Consider the following 20014-nt stretch of genomic DNA (forward strand, 5'->3'; position numbering starts at 1 on the left):
TTATGCATGTGTATAAAGGGAATAATACATCGAATAAAGAAAATTTAAGATTATAATTATGATTGTATGCAACGATATATATATGTATGTACATAAACGTTTAACATTATTAGGGTGAATATATAATTAAAAAATGTATTAACTATATATAAAATCGAGCTTAAAGGTACGATAAAGAAGGTATCGATGTGTACGTCGTGTACGAGATATATTACGTGCTTTATTAATTGTTTTAATAATTATTATATTTTCTTCTTGTTAATATTCGTAAGATATATCAAAGATTTAAAATATTTTTGTTACACACTTTACTTAAGTATTTATCTTAAAATTGTAGCGGTAGTAAGAGCTTCGTTTCTTTCACGTCAGATATTAAGGGGCGCCACTGTACAAAACTTGTATTCTAAACACCAAATATTGAATTTAAGTGTAATTCTTGACCTATTTTAATAAACAAAGTTTCATTCTAAAGATAAAAGCCTAAACAACTAACGACTATTTCGAATTTTTGTAAAAATTTCATTCTTATGCATTGAATTTTCCCTAAAGGAGAATATTTTTTGATACGATACTTTTCAAAGAAAATCAAGCTTTTTAAAAATTTCGACAAAGTCATCTCGTCATCTAAATCTTTATATTTAAAATAAGATTTTGTTTATAAAATACAGTTATGGATTACGTTTGAATTTATTAGTTACGTAAATCATTATAAAAGCCTGAGTAATGAACAGTCTTAAATTACATTTACTGACAATGAATATCAGTGTGGCCAACATTGACGGAAATTTAACCATTCGGAAAGTTCGTATATTCGTCTGCCGTGGTTTCTTGCGTTACGTCATTTAAAGGGTTGAGAGGAACTCATTTGTTTTTTTAAAATATTTATATTACAACGCTCTGCTCTGGTTGGTTAAATGTCGTCATAAACGATAGTGATTGGTTTTGTTAAATAACTATGTTCAAATAGGAGGCAAGGAATTGTAATAATAAGTTACAGTTGTTGAAAGAAAGAGTTCCCCGTCTAGAATCTGATGGAACTACGAGAAGTGTCAGAAAAATTTGTATTTTGTCATCTTGTCATTGGTTTACCGGGAGTACTGTCAAAAGTCGTTTAATTAATTAACGTTTAAAGAAGAATAATTATACTAGGAAATTATGGGTGACGGCAAGGAAAGCGAACGACAACCTCTTTTGAAAAATGAAAATGTCACATACAGTTCAAATGGTAGCGACCTAATGGGTTAATAATAATAGCTTTGAAAAAATTCGAGTCATATTATTAATAAAAGAAGGTCTATTCTGCCAATTAATTTATTCATTTATCTTTTAGTCGAACCAGATTCAACAGTTAGTACAGTATCTCCTATAGGTCCAGATGAATTACCTCCGCCATATGAACCAGCTGATCAGGGCGGTAAGCCAATGGTTACTTGTAGGGTATGTCAAGCTATGATAGATATTACTGGCAAGAGAGAACAACATGTTGTTAAATGTGGTCAATGTAATGAAGCAACGGTATGTTCACAATGAATTTAAATTCAAAGTTTATAAAGAAAGAAAATCTGTTACACGTATACTTTTACATTTATTACAGCCTATAAAAAATGCACCACCAGGTAAAAAATATGTACGATGTCCATGTAATTGTCTTTTAATATGTAAAAGTTCTTCGCAACGCATTGCTTGTCCAAGGCCAAATTGTAAGCGTATTATCAATCTTGCTCCAAGTCCTATAACACCTCCAGTTCTTTCAATGCCAGGAATGTGCAGAGTATGCTGTGCTCATTGCCATGATACATTTCTTGTAAGAAATCAATAATTATTTACAATAGATAATATTTCATATATTTTTATGTTTTATTACATTGTTGATATCTGTTACAGTTTAACACATTGAATAATGCTTTAGCACGGTGTCCACATTGTCGTAAAATATCTTCTGTTGGTCCAGATTTTGCTAGAGGTCGTGGTATTGCATTTATTATTGTTGGCATTATAGCTTTAGTAATTGCGATTGCTGTAACGGTAAGTTTTATAATCATATATTAGTTATAATAAGTAAAAATAGAAAATAAAGGCAAATATAGATTTTCATAAGTGACATTTTCAAATGTTCATTAAACAATATGGAGCTTATTTTTAGGTCGGAACATATGCATTTGTAAAAACTAATGGAGGAATTTATGTAGCTTATGTTGGTGAGTTTAATGAATTCTATTAAAACACGTATTTTTAAGTAATATTATTTAAAAATGTTTCGAACTTGTTTACTTTAAAGAGTAATACTTTTTTATTCGTTTATAGGTGCGTTTTTATTAGCTCTTTTTTGTCTAGGGCGCAGTATTTATTATTGCACTATGAAGATCAGTCTAATAGAAGGTCCTATGTAGTTGTTCAAGAGACTATTGGTGATTAGAATATGGAAATCAATTCTTTTAACATCATTATTGTATAATCTATGTCGTATAATATAGAACAAATGTTTATAGTAACATGACATTAGTCCTTCTAGGACCACGGTGATATCTTTATGCATGTTAACATATGCCAATGAACGCATACGTGATGACGAATGCGCGTATACCTACCATGCATATACACATGCAAATATGTTATACAAAGAGAAAGTGAATCAACTTAAATAATACTTCTTGCATGCAACTGTACGAAATGAGAATATATTAGGAATTAATGAGGGTTTGCGAGTGCTTGAAGAAACGTTCCTCTGCATTTTTATATATAAATCTATCTAAGCATAGGAACAACATGATAAATCATTTATTTTGTTTTTACATTCGTATTAAAATACGTCATAAATGCTTTGTATATGTATATCTTTGCAGTATCTACGTAAGATGCACATTGATTATCCGTTATATTTATTCCAATTATATGCTGATATACGTGCATGAGATACTAATGAAAATTGTTTTTAAACTTATGCTCATATTTATCTATAAGAATCTGTATCAAACTATGCAATCACGATTAAAAAATTTTTTGCTGGTATATGACTTCATTTTTTATTAAATCACATTCTAAATATAAAAACAAAAGCACATTCAAGCTACACTACAATATATATATAATATACTCCGTTCTAACGATTATAGATAAATAGGATATACATATAACAATGATAGAAAGAATGTATAACATCTATTGTTCTAAGAAAGTAAACAGTATAATAACCTTTGTTATCAAACTAACATTTTTTATATTCTAAAGTCATATCAGTTATGAGAGAGTACAATGAATTATATTATGTAAATTTTAATTTATCGATTATTGAATATATTTTATTTATATGGATTTCTTTTATATTATGGACATAATTATTACAAATGATATGTAATATGTATAAAAGAATCATGAGCATATTAATAAAATATCCTTTTTATATACAATCAAATTCAGAAAAGTGAATATAATTGAAATTAATCATTGTAATAAAAATTTGGGAAACTGTCAAATTTAAACTACACATGAATTTATGAAAATTAATAATAACATATACATTAATTCTGGTACAATAAATATAGTAATCACATATCAATCATATTTGGCATATCGTTCATAAAGATGACATATACGAAAACCACTATATTGCCGTACAGTTGTTAAGAGATTAAATGTATGTTATTAATATATGTTAGGAATCATTTTTTTTCTGGTTTAAATTTACTTTTATATTTCTATGTAGTTTAAAACATTTTCAAAAAGATTAGGCTCAAATCTTTTCAACACATCCTCGTATTTCGCAACGTAATGATTGGTCAATCGTACTTGGAACGTATTGGTTAAAACAAACGCGCCTTAAGTTTTTTAAATGAAAAACTCTTTTCTCTGTGCTTGGTTATGTTCTACAGTCTATGGTAATATGGCAGTAGCGACATGTTGCTGACAACTTGATATGGGATGGGCGTCATTTTAAACGAATATAGCTCTTTTTTTCTCAATAGTGATAATGAATACTGATATCGCGGCAAATAAATATGGCGATCAATTAATGTTAAAATCTTTTACCTTTAAGAAACGCCAGGTTTCATCGAAATTTATAGAGAGAAAGTGTTCATTTTGTTACGTCGGCCTGTCAATAGTTAATTCTCGTGGTGTAGATATCGTGTTGTTTTAACATTTCAAAGCTATAGTTTCGATAATATAGTGCATCTCATAAATGTTAAAATGGCCCGGGAATATGACCATTTATTTAAGCTGTTGATGATAGGAGATAGTGGTAAATATACTTTTATATATATATATACTTATATAGCAATTTTATAGCACTTGATAATATAAAACAATGTAATACACATATATACGTATATATATATGTATATATGATTCACAGTTGATCAAATATTACAAACTTATTGCTCCTACGAACGAAAAAATAACTCAATAAATAATATTACAATATACGGTATTAATATTGATTCAAAATTAATAAAACACGTAGCTTTGGGTTAATATAAAATTCATAGACTATTCTTTTTGTTTTTAAATTATAAGTACTCAATTATCTTTGTTTTTTTATTAAATTGAAGAAGTTTAAATGTATGAAACATATTTATATGAAATAATTGCAAAGTAAACGAATTATTGAGATTTCAATAGGTTATTTTTTATGCAGTATGTTATTAATTGATTCATGCTTAAGATGATAGTGTAAAGTCAATGCCATTTTTTATTAATATAGAGTATATCATTATACATGATTACATGTATCCATGATATTATGTTACTCTTTATTAAAATAGAATGCACTTGCATAATCGTGCAATTGTTGCAATTGTCAATAGATTTGATTGATTGTAATTTATTATCATGTATTTTCTATTTTAAATTGAGATAAAATAATTAGAATCTCCTTCAATAATGCTTACATTTTCTTTTTGTTTGAAGGAGTAGGTAAGAGTTCGCTTCTCCTGAGATTTGCAGACAATACTTTCAATGGTAGTTATATAACTACAATAGGAGTGGACTTTAAAATACAAACTGTAGAAATAGATGGTGAGAGAGTAAAGCTGCAAATTTGGGATACAGCTGGACAAGAACGATTTCGGACAATAACTTCAACTTACTACAGGGGAACTCATGGCGTTATAGTTGTATACGATGTGACCAGTGGTGACTCGTTTGCAAATGTTAAACGGTGGTTGCATGAAATAGAGGAAAATTGTGACGTTGTTAACAGGGTACTTGTAGGAAATAAGAACGATGCGCCTAATCAGAAAGTAGTGCTTACGGAAGATGCACAAAGGTTTGCAAATCAGATGGGAATTCAACTATTTGAAACATCTGCCAAGAATAATATCAATGTTGAAGAGGTACCGTTAATTTTGTTAAGCTAACATTTTATTTAATTTTATATGTCAATATAACACTATGCAATATATATGTACTGTTTTTAGATGTTTATGGCAATAACACGGCAAGTATTACGGACCAAAAGAGAACGGAATGAGCGTCAAGCTATACAAACGAATGAAACAGTTAATTTGAGAAAAAATACAAAACAGCATAGGAAAAAATGTTGTTAACAGCACCGCAAGATCGTGCAAACTGTTAATAATATTATTTTATACAATAATAGGATAGAGAGAAAAAAGAGAGCGAGAGAAAGAGAAAGAGAGAGAGAGAGAGAGAATACAATAGTGAGTCCATGTTTGTAAAATAGCGAACATGAGATGCCATACACCTTGATATTTTCTAAAATCATCAAATTTTGTACCACGATTATGAAATTTAAGATTGCTTTTTAATGAAAGTTTACTTTGAACTGTATCTACATTCAAAACCTGAAATCTCCTGAGCATCATATAGCTTATTCAGCCAAAGTGACTCTGCGCGGTATTCTATACGTTTTTATTCGTACAAGAATACTATTTGACGCTGTAATAAGAACAAAGTTTATTTATTTTGTAAGATCTACAGAAAAAAATATTAGTGAAAGAGAAACGGAAATTTTTATTCCTCTTTTACATTCCTTGGAAATAAAATTGGACATTTTTAAAGAAGTATGGAAAAGTATACTTAATTAAAAAAATATAAGTTCCATATAAAAATTAATTTATCATTTTATTGGCTGAAATACTTGTGTTTTATAAAGCAAATTCGATTTGTTAATAGTATTCAGAAGACATAATTCTATTTTATGTAATATGTTACTCTCTAATTTTAGAAAATGATCATTAATGTTTAACGAAGTATCAATAACTTTCAAATGGTTTGCTTCAAAAATATAGTTTTTAAAATCGGTAATTGTTTCTTTAAGTTTAATTTAAATATTAAATTGAAATGAATCATCATTCGCATTAGTTGTCATACCGCACAAAGAAGATAGTTATACGAAGCAGAAGTTTGACATTAATTTGGTATTTCTTATCATATCTAAACCACAATAAAATACACAAAGCTAATTCGAATATTTATCCTGAGAGAATAAGCTTATCATCATCCTCATATTAATTTTTTATTTCAAAATTGTAATATTGTTATAGATTTAGTTGCTTCCTTTGCAGTTATTTTTAATTGTATGCTACGAAATAGTGAAAAATACGAGTGTTAAATGTTGCTTGGAAAAGTCCAAGAATTATTATTCGTTTGTATTTTTGAAAATGAAATGAGATTGCATGTAAATTGAAGTTATACCAAATTATGTATAAAGCAATGAAACGCTAAATAATTCCCTTGCCCATACATTTTTGTCCTTTTCTACGTTACTTTTTCATGTTATGTTTCGTATATTACCTTATTGACGTCATTGAAAAAATAGAAGAAAAGATATTCGAAAACAATTGTCTTTTCTTTTTAGTTTTCGCGCGAATTTGTATGCGAATTCTTAATATCAATAATGAAATAATTATATCTAGCCTGTTTATAAAAATATCGTATTTTGTTAAAATATGAATAGGACATATAAATATAATGACGTAATTAAATTAATATACTTTTTTAAATATCTCGCATTGTGATATTATGTTATTTTAAATAATATGTTTTGCATGAATCGTAAAGAAAGAAAAGTTAAACGAATGGCATGTCTTGTTCTTCTATTATTTGTATACGAACGCGTGATTAGTTAGAATTCTGTGTTCTCTGCGTTAATACAATATTAACAATATGGACGTATATAAATATAATTGAAGAAAGCGTGGTATCATAGTCATATTTCGTGAAATCATTCGAAAATGTAAATAAATTATAAGAACAATATACGATATATTTATGTTACTTTTTTCTATTAAAAAATGTTTAGCATATAACAAAATGAGTATTCAAAGATAATTTTATATTGTTTAATATAATTAAATTTATTTATAGAAGTAAGTAAAAATTACAAAAGTTTCAATTGTAAAGTCAATTTGCCGCTCTTGATAGGCTTGGTACTGATTGGTATTTTCAAACGTGTCATACGGAAATCTCGCATATGATTGGAGAATGGCGTTGATCGAGGAAACGTGAAGTTTATTGGTTCATACGTTTAGCAAATCGGAGGTTATTTATTTCTTACAAATTTTCTACTTAACAAAGGAAGTAATTAAGAGAAAATATAAAGAATAAAGTATTAAAAGATTAAATTTAAGAAACAGAGAAAAGAGAAGAAAGAAAAAGAAAAAGATAGTGTATTGAACGTGAAGTGATATGAAAAGTAGGATAATCTCGGCGAATAATTATATTAAACGTTTTATCATAAATATGTTGAAGAGGTTATCGGTTAAAGTGATTATTGTAATATAAAGCGGAATAAGATTTGTACAAAATATACGCGAATGTACTGTAACGTTGTATAGTATTTAATAATTATTAACGATAAGTGAGAATAGTGTAATGTTAATTTCAAATTTAGGCGACATTGGGCGGGAAAGCGGAAAGAGTTTGCAGTGATTTAGCAACGATGGCGCTACCTGGCGGTCGCGGCTCGAGATGGCGCCCTTGAATGATCGGTGCGCGCAACGGGGTGCGCGAGAATAAGGCAGTCGCGAAGTAGTCAGTGTTCGCGCCGCGGAGAACAAGAAAGACAGACATCTTGTAGTAGAATTTAGCGGCGTGGTGACTCGACCGTGAGGTGTCGGTGTCGCGGTGCTTTATACGGTGTCGTCGTCGTCGCCGTCGTTGTCTGTCATCGGTCTCTCTTTAAATCGTCCGAATAAGAAAAGTTTGTTTTTCGGGTCTTCATCGTCGGTCGTCGCCGTCGTCGTCGTCGCCGTCGCCGCCGCGTCGGTCGTCGTCGTCGTCGTCGTCGTCGTTGCCGTCCTCGTCATCGTCATCGTCATTGTCATCGTGTCGTCGTCGTGTTTGTTGTTTGTCGTCGATTGTCATAGTTGACGTTGACGTTGACGTTGACGTTGATGTTGACGTTTACGTTGACGTTTACGTTTACGTTTACGTTTTGCGTGGTCTCGTGTTCTCTCGTGGTAGTGCCAACATCCTGAGATCTCATCGTGCTTATTTATTAGCCGTGCAACTCGCGTGCAATCCGGCGATTTATTAATCGTTTACTAATTAGAAAACAAAAATAATAACTTCTCTCTCTTGTGAATCGTCCTGATCGTGCAACTCGTACGAGGAATAGGAGGAGGTAGTGTGAAAGTAGTACGAGGACGAGAAGAAGAAATTAAAGGAGTAAAGGGAAGAAAAAAGAAGAAAAAGAAAGAGGAAAATAGTAAGAAGAAAAAAGTAGTAGAGGTGGAGGAGGGTGTTTCGGGCGGAGAAGCGCGCAGAGGAAGAGAAGAGAAGAGAAGAGAAGAGAAGAGGAAGAGGAAGAGAAAGAGGAAGAGTAAAGTAAAGTAAAGTAAAGTAAAGTAAAGTAGAGTAGAGTAGAGTAGAGTAGAAAAGATCGGATAAGAGAAGAAGAGAGGCGCGAAGGGGAAAACTCGTTTTGCTCTCCGCAAACGCCCATGAACGACGAAGCTCTGGAGCGACCAATGTCGTATCGCCGCCGCCGTCGTACCGTGCGATAACTTCCGTCACCTCTCCGGTCCCCCCGTCCTTTCTCCCTCTTCACGTTATATCTACCACGCGAGTTTCTTTCCCAGCTACATAATACACCGCGTTGGTTTTCCTACATACGTGCGTGTTGTGTCGTCGTCGTCGTCGTCGTCGTCGCCGTTCGCCACCGGTGCGAGAGGTGCTGCTGTTGCTGCAACTGCTACCACCATCTCGTTATTAGAGAAACGAGCGCGCGTCGTTCAGAGGAACGTAGTAGGTGGAGGACCGATCGAGATCGTCCCGTGCACCGGGTCACCGCCGCTGACTGACCAGAGCCAACAGGAGCGCGTGTGCCGACCAAAAAGATAGACAGAGAGAGAGAGAGAGACAGAGACAGATAGACAGATAGTGTGTGTGTGTCAGAGGAAGAGAAGAACGAAGAGGTGAGAGAGTGAGCAGTGGAGAGGAGAGGAGTGAGAAAGAGAGCGAGGGGCCGGCGCCCATCCTGATCCAGCCAGCATGACCTCAAACAACTCGCAGAAGCTCTCGACGACGGAACGAGTGATCAAAAGTAAGTCACGAGAAAGTTTTTTCTCTTTTCTATATCGCGGATACATGCTATTATTATTTTCCCTTTTTTCTTTTTTTTTTTTTTTTTTTTTTTAAATAATATGAGATTTTACTCGCACGAGAATGAAGGAGTGAGAGAGAGAGAGAGAGAAGAGTCATGCCGTCGTGTGCACGATCTTTCGAACGTTTCTCTCTGTCGGTACGTCAGATTTGTCATGAGCTACGAACTTACTACACCACCCTACTTATTATGCACATGCAATACTTTCTTCTCTCTTTTTTTCAATTTTCCTTATCCTGTTATTTTATTCTTTTCTTTTGTTTTGTTTTATATTTTTCCCTTTTTTTTTCCTTTCAATACTTTGACCCTATGAGAATTTCCTCGAACGTGGATATCGATCGTCCAGTCGAGGATCCGCGTGTTAAAACAGAGAGAGAGAAAGAGAGAGAGAAAGGAAGGAAGTAAGGAAGGAAGTAAGGAAGGAAGGAAGAAGGAAGGAAGGTAGGAAGGAAGGAAGGTAGGAGGAAAGAGATGCAAAAGAAATAAAAAGAAGAGAGAGAGAGAGAGAAGCGCGTCAAAACACGACGTGTGTGTCGCGCGGGATTGATTTTCTTCGTGGCCCCATGGCGCCATCGCTATCGACCTGACAACGTTCTCTCGCTGACCCTTCGTTTTTCGCCTTTCCTCGTATCAACTCGCTCAGCTATGCTCTTCTTGCGGCCTCCTTTTTCAAACAGAGTCGTCGCATCCGTCGCACGATCCTTCTTCTACTTTTTCTTATATTCCGATTCCTCTTCCTCATCTACTATTTACTTATTTACATCTTCTTTTTCTTCCGTTACTACCACCTCTTCTTCTATTAATACTATTTTATTAATTACTGCATTAATATAGTTAATATTATTATTCCTTCTTCTTCTTCTTCTTCTTCTACTTTTACTACTGTTACTACTATCGTGTCTGTTTTTTCTTCTTTTACTACTTCTTTAATTATTTGACTACTACTACTACTACTACTACTGTTTCTGTTTCTTCTCCCTTTACTATTTCTTAACTTCTTCTTCTTCTTCTTCTTCTTCTTCCTTTACTACCACTAATACTATTACTTCTTCTTTTACTACTACTGCTACTGCTTCTATTCCTTATATTACTTCTTTATTACTTCTTCTTTTATTTCTTCTATTACTATTACACAATTACTATTTTTATTTTATCCCATACCTCTACTCTTTTCCCTTTTTTTTTCCTCTACTACTTCTATTCTTTGTGACTTTTTATTCTACTAATGCGTCTACTTTTAACACTTCTATTACAATTGCTTCTATTTTTTACTTCCTTATTTCTTCTTTTTATTCTTCACTCTTTTTCTTTTTCCGCGAGAGGAGAGAATGGGAGAGACGAGAGTCTCCTTCTTCTTCTTCTTCTTCTTCAAAGCACGCGAGCAACCTCGTTTCACTCGAGGTCGAGGAACGGAATCGTCTCGAGGACGTTGTGTTTCGTCGTCGTCGGGCTTGAAAATTCGCGTCTCGACGCACTACCAAACGAGCAAGCAAACGAACGAAAGAAAGAAAAAAAGAAAGAAAGATAAAACAAAACGAAATAAAGAAGGAAAGAACGAACGATCGATCGATCGAGCAACGAACAGCTGACCGAGCGCGGTCACGCTTCCCCCTTCAACCCCAACCCCCTTTAATTCTAGCTCAACCCCCGTTACCGTTATCACAGTGGTGCCGCAACCGTACCGCAACTGGACAGTTCGACCGTTTCCATTTTTCCTACCAATAGATCGACCATTTGCAATTTTTAAGAGATTATTAATTGAATGTGGGGGTGTTTAAAAGAAAGAACAACGGTTTGATTTTATATTTCATATAATTGCAATCCACGCGTTTAATTGTTTATACGAATATTTCCCGTTAGTTGCGGTTAATAAATAACATTTTTATATTGTTGGATTATGATTATTTATTTTTTGTTTTTTTTTTGTTTTGTTTTTTAAATAGAACAAAAACGTACGTTAGATCGGATATTTTAATAAGGAGCAATGAATCGTTGCAAGGTTTACCTATAAATTTGATCGAATTTAACACGTGCCTATTCTTATTCTTTTTTTTTTTTTTTTTTTTTTTATATATAGAAAATCGTTGAATTATTTTCGATCGTTTCCCTAATAGATAAATATACACTTAATCCTCTTATATAACTCGATATTGTGGAGAAAATAAATAACGACGTGCCCTTTTATAACACGATACTCTTATTACCTGCAATTTCCATGTATATAGGATGATTTAATAATAAACCTTGGACAATCCCTCGTCTAGGTTGAATATTTACGCCAGCCTATGTTTTGTTTCACTTAATACAGATTTCGATACGACGTGGAACGAATTAACGAATTGAGAGGGTTGACGGTCTACTTTTTCGAGGAGGAACAAAAGGAGGTGATGGTAATGGCAGCGGTGAAGAAGAAGAAGAAGAAGAAGAAGAAGATATGTTCGATTCACGTGTCGTTGCTCCTAATAATAGATGAGAAAATTTCGTTTGAGTTGAGAAAAGGTCGCCACGTAGAAATAGTAGATTTCATATTATGTTATACATTTACCACCGAACAACCAAATCGTGAGCCAACTATGTTCCCATCCTCGTATCTCCACAGTTATGGCCCTTCGCCAACGTGCAACGTGACTACCTCTCTCTCTCTCTTTATTTATTTCATTTATCTTTTCTTCTTTCACTTGGGGGGGAAAAAGGAGACTAAGAAAATGATGGGGGTTTGTTTAGGAAATTGATTGGGGTTGAAAAGAGGTCTGTAGAGGAAGCGAGAAAGTGTGGGAGTTGAAATAGGGGAGTTTTGTGATAGCATTGTTAAAGTTTAAACAGGATTGCAATGATGTCTAAGGTTGTTACAATATTGACGATAATAATAATAGTAGATATTATTAATATCAAAGTTTGAATTTATATTTTTTTTTGAATTTTTATATTTAAATATTAGTTATAAAATTCATGAAATATATAGAGATTATCATAAAAAAGAATCATCAAATATACAATAACTTTATCTGAATTGAACTAAAATTCACACACACACAGATTAATTTTTGTATATTTGAAAAATGTATACAATTTCACATTTATTTCTATTTTAATAAATTTTCCGTACATCTCAAATTTAGTTTTGCATTAGCGTTATAACATATTTGACAAGAGAAACTATAGACACTAATAATATATAAGTATTCGTAGTAATGGCGAAAGGGAAACGTCATTTTCGTTTAGTGCTTTACACGATCGACTACTGTTGTTGGGTCTCCGTTACTGTTGCGAGTTACGGTATGCATACTGATGCTAGTAATGGGGATACTAATGATCACAGCATTTCTCAACTTTTCTGCTGTGCAACAACCAAATGAACTTGTTAATATAATCCTATACCTCGACTAAAATATGCTTGTATTATACAATTTTGACGAAAGAATTTTCAATTTTTCCAACTAGCCGAGCCCTTTTATTCGCGTGCTCTAATATTTTCTATAATATCTTCTATTTTACTATCATAAATTCATACACATATTATTCGTGTAATGTTGTCAAATTGATTTTGAATTAATTTTCGGTCGTCGAGCGTTCAGAAATATTTTAATCTCGTTAACATTTCTGCGACCCGTAAATGTAATTATCCGACTCACACTTCGAGAAACCTTACTATAGACTGAAATAACAGTATATATATATATTATTATAAAGATACGATAGAAATCTCACAAAATCGCAAGAACATTTAACGAATAAAATTGATTATTGAAAATCTTTCGTAAATAAATGACATACTTGTTTTATTTGATAAAGTAACAGGTATTAAAAATATAACGCTTACCTATACGTTGAGAACTACTGCCAATGGTAATGGTACAACAGTTAGAAAAGATTTTCTATTCGACGTGAGAGGAAGGAAGGAAGGAAGGAAGAATAGAGAACGATTAGTAATCGATTAGTATTTTTTTTTGGCGTTTAATTGGAAGTCAGAAAAGTGAAAAAAAAAGAAACAGATTTAAGACTTGTGGTGGATGCACAGGTGGCCAAGGGTCCGGTCATTAACCCTTTACCGAGAGTAGTCCGTGACTCCCTTCCGAGTATGTTCCTATATATATATATATATATATATATACATTTTTTTTTCTTTCGGAGCCATGCAACCGTGGTTTGATACTGAGAAACAGAGAGGTTGGCTAGAAAAGGGAAGAAATACTCTCAGCGACCCTTAAAACAACCATTTTCAAGTTTCTTCGACCTTTCCAGCACAACTTGGACGATAGTAATACATTCCCTTTTAAAAATGAATACCATCAAATTACGTCACTTCGAATTCAACCATTTTCTTTTTTCTTATTAGTAGATATTTTCACATTTTGTTTAAAAATCGAGTCAGATTTGAGAAAATAATTAATAAACGGTTCTCTTCTTTGTATAACATTTAACAATTGTTTATACGATTGAAAACATTATTCGACTTTACAAATGAAAAGTTTTAAATCGATTCCTTCAAATATTATCAAATAATAATAAATGAATTTATTTTACTTTTGAAAAGGAAAAAAAAAAAGAAAAGAAATACAAATGCACGTAAACGTACGCATTTTTATGCACCCATTAGATCGAAATGAGCGTCTCTTCTTTCGCGTATGATTTTTTTTCTTCGTGTTTTTTTTTTCCCCTCTTTTTTTCTTCCCTTTTCTTTCTCCTATTTTTTTTTTCCTTTTTATCTCCGACGAGTTCCATTGTCATTGTTGTAGCGGTCGTAATTAAGGGAAAGGGTTGCTGCGCAAAATACGACTAACGTGATAAGGTTTTGACGCCGTTCAGTTATATTTCGCGTCGTATTCTTTGCTATCTTACATAATTGGTATGTCGAATGTGTGTGCCGTCATATTTAGCGGCTGGCGTAATGCTTACATTTCTTTTTTTCTTTTTATCTTTTCTTTGCACTAGTAATTCGTACTTTTGACGTTTTGAAAAATAACATTGACAATATCTATTTCTATCGAACATCGAATAAGGATCCTTCCTTCCCCTCATTTTCCTTCACCGTAATATTTTTATTTTATTTTACATATATAACACATATATGCATATTTTTGTATATCCATATGTTCGCGTATGATATCAAAGTTTTAATGCAAATGTCAAGTAACGAAAAAAATATGCAACTATTATATATTATATTATAATAATAATAATAATATGTAAAATATATATGGACTCAACATTTTTCGAACCACCCTCGTAATATGATATTCTTCTCGCTAAAGTAGAATACAATTTTTTTTTTTTTTACTAAATGATAATAATAATTTTAATGAATAAAATAATAATTGATAATAAAATAAATTGAGACAATTGGGTAGAGTGAGATAAACGATTATGGACATTATCGTATAGTATCGTGTGAGGTAATCTTTGAATAAAAGAAACGATCGATCAATTATTAATGTCTTTTTTTTTTTTTTACTTCTTTTTCCACTTCTGACGACGACGACGACGACGACGACGACGACGACGACGACGACGACGACGACGACGACGACGACGACGACGACGACGACGACGACGACGACGACGGCGATGAGTTTCTTCGAACACACTTGCGAACTTGTTTTTTATTACGCGGTTGTAGAATCGTTATGCACGCTGTAACTCGAGGTCATTTCGAGGTTAAGTTATACATTGACTTCTATTCCGTTAGTAGTGTTTAGTTCTCGCGTACGATATGGAAATGCTACTTTTGTTTATATGTGTGTGTGTGTATATATATATATATATGTACACGTGCATATTACTATTTATATAGTGGCCATTATTATACTTGCCCAGTGTGTTTTACTCTATTGTTTAGTGTTGTATCTTACAAAATATCATTCCACGTGTGCGTGGAATCTTTTTGTTTGTTTTATTTATGTATGCATGTTTTGAAAATTATCGTACAAAGTCCAATTCCTTTTTTTTTGTCACGTTAACGAACGTCCGTTATTTTTAGAAATTAAATGATATTATGAAAAGAAAAAAAGAATAAAAATATATACACGCACACACGCACAAAGGGGTTGGTTAAAGATTCCTCTATGCGGAGGGGGGGGTTAAAAATTTCTAATTTACGAACTTCATTGGAAACAAAATAATTCTCAAGAAAATCTCGAAAAGTAGTTATTAATTTTTCTTGTCAGTCGATAACTTTCGATTCTATCTTTGTAATTCGTGGGGTGGGTTGAAAAGTTTTCAGCCTGATATATAAATAATTTTTAAAAATGTCCCTTCCTTTTGTCACGGCTCAATATTTTTCTATATTTTTTTAATACAATTTAAAAATTTATATGTCGATATACAATTTATTTACATAATATATATATATATATACACAATTGTTCTCATTCGTGATCACGTTAACGTAAAATACGACACACATTTATCTTCATCGAAAGGTAGAAGAAAAAAAGAAAAAATAGAGAAACATTTTGTTCGTGAATTGAAAGGAAGGGAAAGGGAGATAAAAGTAGAACCGATAAACGCATACTCTCGATCCTCTTAATTTTTTTGTTTCTCTCTTATTCTGGATATCGATTTTCCATCGGCAAAAGACGGCGTAGTTGAGTGAGAGCTTCGAGAAAGAAGAGTAATAATTCTTCTTTCGCAAATATACGTTGGATACGGTTGAAGAAATAAGCGAAATATACGTATCGTTCGACAATCTCTTTACCTCGATTTTTTACCATGCAAGGGTAGTCGAGTTCAAAAGTACGGATAAGTGATTTTTTTTTTCCTATCAATTAAATTTCTTTTTCGACGATTTTAACCCTCATTTTTCTTTCAAATTCGTAAAACTTTAAGTTTACGAACCTTTGATCCCTTCCGACTTACTTACGAACTTTTATCCTATTCCGAATATATTTAAATATACATATATTTGAATATATCATACGTTTATATAAATATTTACTACACCCACACATACACACACACACACACACACAAAATTATACAGTTATTAAGTCAAAAATAAATTTCTAAAACGTATTATTTCTTTTCCCGAACGTTTTCAGTTCATTCGTTTTTTAAATTGTAAACCTATAAAACCATTAGAATTTGTGACCCCTTAGTAACTTTTGACCTATTTAAAAATTATTTTCCCATTTCGTACATACGTGGGGGTGGGTTAAAAAGTTTTCAGCTTAACATAGAAACAATTCTTTTTTTATGATCAAACTTACTTTTATTTAAACAAATAAAAGTTTGTTCTTGTTGTTATTGTTGTTGAGGGTCAAAACTTTTTAACTCGCCCTCGTATATGCACATATAGTTTAATATATTTATATAAATACATGTTATACATAATACACGCACATCCAAATCCGTATACACATATGTTTAGATGTGTACTACTATAGATACATATGTATATGTGTCTTAAGTGTTTCTTCATAGGCAGATTATTTTGCTTCGAGGTCGTGAACGTTTGTTCGCTTTACGAACGCGAACGATTTGAATAAGGTTGATGATAATAATTCGTCGGGGCAAATCATAGCAATAAGCTAATACATATACGTAATCATTTCTATGTGCTTCATATTAAACGTACCCCACATCGATTATATGTATGTATGTATGTATGTACGTAGAAGAAGATTTATATCATTTAAGTGCATGTATTAGATAGAATTGAAAACGCAACTATAAAGTCAATTCTTTAAGGAAACCGATCTGAAAATAGAACGAGGATATAATGTTAGAAAACATTGTCTTATACGTATATAAACCTGGAACAAAAAAAAAAATTTATGCGTGAAACATTAATGCGAGAGAATAAAACTTGCGGAACAATTTACTTGTTATTTAACTTTAAATCTGGCCGTGTTTCGTTCGCTTTTTTTTTTTTTTTTCACAAATCGAAGCGATATAGAATAATATTATTATTGACAATAAGTTTATTCTTCTTTTATTTCTTCTATTTTTTTTTTTTTTCTAATACATTAGTCCTTAACCCACTTTGCGAAGGATTTATTATTTTTTAAACAGCGTGCACGATAGTACACGCATCGAGAGATTTAACTTAATATTTTCTATGCTAAAATTACAGCTATAAAGTAAGATACTAAAAGTTTCTATTTCTTCTTCTAAACATTTTTCTTTCCATGTTTCTATCGTTAATATTTTAGTATTTAATGTAATGTCGCAAACTTTGCGAAGGATTTCTTTTTTCAAATTGCGTGCAGGATTTCACACGCATCGGTTGGACGTGTCTGATTACTTTTTGGTCAAACCAAAAGTTTATTTGAAATTTTTTCAACTTACCAAATTGAACTTAAACATTCCTCAGTTCTGTTTGCGCAAATCGTTCAATTTCAAATGGATCTAATAGAAAGGATTAAATTCGTACGTCTGATATTTTTTTCCCCTCCTCTTTTCGCAAGTTCATCGATCTCGGGAAATATCATTATTTATATATTAGCTACCATAACTCGTGGATCGTGTTGCAATAACGTTTTTTCTTTTTTTTTTCTCAAATTGATTCGAACACGTGGGCGTACACGTCCTTCAGTGTATCATATTCGTTTGAGCTTGATGAACCTTTTTATCCTCGTTCAAAGATAACCGCGATAATTACGAATCATTTATTGCATAACTTTTTGAAGTTATACTTCTTTTGGCGCGTTGGGGAAAATGTAATGGGGGGTGATTTTGTTCCGAGCGTCTGGAAAAACGACACCATGAAGTTTGTCAGTATTTGCGACGCGCGGCAAAGCGATTTCAAGTATACGGCATGAAGTTGTCTTCTTTTCTTCTTCCCCTTTTTTTCTCAAGCGGGTCACCCATCCAAATACTAATCGTACTCAGCGCTGCTTTACTTAAATGATCGAAGCGAGAACTAATGCTGTAACCGCGCCATGGCTGTTGACGCGTGAAGTAATTCAATATATCTCTTTTATATTTAGTGTGGACTGATATCTATATTTTGATATTTTTTTATTCTTTCTTATATATATATATAATAATTATTTTTTTTTTAAGTTATTTTTTTTCTTTGAAGTTTTTTTTTGAAGTTATTTTTGAGGTTATTGAGGTTATATTCGTTTTGGTACGGCAAAGAAGTATAACTTCTTACGTGCGTACATAAGTACACACACCAGTTTTTTTTTTTTTTACATTTCCCTTCGGTTACCTATGCATTCATAAAAAGGTAATTGCATTTATTCCCATGAATGAAAGAAGAGAATTAAAAAAAGAGTTGAAAATGATGACGACGATGTTCAGAGAGGGGGGAGGGTGGTGGTTTCAGTTGTTGATGACGATGGGACCGGCTCGGGAAGGAAGATTTATTAAAAGAAAATATTTGATTGGTATTATTTTCGTAGGTGACGATTTATCCACTCGGTGTGCGAAAAATATCGAACTGCTCGTCAATTACGTGGTTTGCAACCACTTGCACCAATGGGGGGTCAATTACCAAATTTAAAAGGCATCGCGTTACACGAGTTCTCGTATTACCGAGCTAATATTTTTCCAGTCTAATTGCGCTTCCCCTTCCATTTTCTTTTTTTTCCTCGTCGTCGTCGTTGTCGTCGTCGTCGTCGGCACCATCGTCGTCGTAATCGTCATTCTCGTCGTCGGCGTCAACTACCACTACGTGGCTTCAACGATCGCCCTATTTTTACTCCGTAGAAATTTAAACGTGATATCTTTTCACGCGTATGCCGTCTAAACCACATTTACAGAATGACTGGCACAAAATAACTGGCGATTATTATATTTACATTTGATTTTACTACGAACGTCTTTTAATAATCATTTTTCTTATTTTTTTTTGTTTTTTTTTTGTTTTTTTTTTCCCTTTGTCATTTCCAACCTTTTTTTGTTAAATATATTTTTCTGATTTGTTTTAAGAATTGTTAACTGGAATCATGGGATTACACAATTGCTAATAATTTAGGGGAAACAAAAATTATATATCGTACATCTCGTTAAATAAAAATAATCCACGTCGGTTATTGAGAAAAGTTTGGAAATGTTTCAGTTAAAAGATTACGTAATTAATTTAACATAATAATGAAAATTCGTTGATAATTCATGAAATAACGTGCTCTGAAATTATTTTTAGTTATTTTGAAATATCCTGTACATGCGTATAATGTATATGTAGATGTATTTGCGTAATTTTCGTATAACACAGGTTTAATCTATTTTTTTTTCTTTTCTTATTTTCCATATAATATATCTCTGCAATGTTTTGTTCGATGCGATGTTCAAACATAAAATCAAAAAACTTCATTTCTTTTTAAACTTTTTATTTATTTCTTTTTTTGTTGAACTATTTTGCCAACGGTACTCGAACATTGTACATACATGTAGAGAAATGGTTGTTTTTCTTTGCGTTTCAATACGCTCGTATCCGAATAAAGTCAGTAGGATGAAGTGTTTGCTTTCGAGTTAATTTCAACTCGAAGTCCGTGATAAAGG

At 32.4% G+C, this 20014-nt stretch overlaps 3 protein-coding genes across 7 annotated transcripts in view; all 3 read left to right on the top strand.

Moving 5' to 3' along the window:
* Positions 1 to 776: 776 nt before the first annotated feature.
* On the top strand, positions 777 to 3009 carry LOC122519801 (type 1 phosphatidylinositol 4,5-bisphosphate 4-phosphatase). The gene is made up of 6 exons (XM_043639508.1): positions 777 to 1225; positions 1331 to 1515; positions 1595 to 1804; positions 1885 to 2025; positions 2144 to 2198; positions 2305 to 3009. The coding sequence occupies exons 1-6, from the start codon at positions 1156 to 1158 to the stop codon at positions 2388 to 2390; spliced, it is 747 nt and encodes a 248-aa protein (XP_043495443.1). The 5' UTR covers positions 777 to 1155; the 3' UTR covers positions 2391 to 3009.
* Positions 3010 to 3863: 854 nt separating this feature from the next.
* On the top strand, positions 3864 to 6766 carry LOC122519700 (ras-related protein Rab-35). The gene is made up of 3 exons (XM_043639344.1): positions 3864 to 4237; positions 4906 to 5330; positions 5415 to 6766. Exons 1-3 carry the CDS (start codon positions 4186 to 4188, stop codon positions 5541 to 5543), a joined length of 606 nt encoding a protein of 201 aa, XP_043495279.1. The 5' UTR covers positions 3864 to 4185; the 3' UTR covers positions 5544 to 6766.
* Positions 6767 to 7965: 1199 nt separating this feature from the next.
* Positions 7966 to 20014, top strand: part of LOC122519699 (serine/threonine-protein phosphatase 2B catalytic subunit 2-like) — a 129486-nt gene continuing 117437 nt past the window's right edge. For all 5 annotated transcript variants that reach the window (XM_043639339.1, XM_043639341.1, XM_043639340.1 and 2 more), the window contains exon 1: positions 7966 to 9505. In XM_043639339.1, coding sequence (XP_043495274.1) covers positions 9454 to 9505 — 52 coding nt within the window. In that variant the 5' untranslated portion in view covers positions 7966 to 9453. The remainder of the gene's footprint in view (positions 9506 to 20014) is intronic.

This window comes from Polistes fuscatus, unplaced genomic scaffold (genome assembly GCF_010416935.1).
Source record: "Polistes fuscatus isolate 324 unplaced genomic scaffold, CU_Pfus_HIC Scaffold3, whole genome shotgun sequence".
Classification (NCBI taxonomy): domain Eukaryota; kingdom Metazoa; phylum Arthropoda; class Insecta; order Hymenoptera; family Vespidae; genus Polistes; species Polistes fuscatus.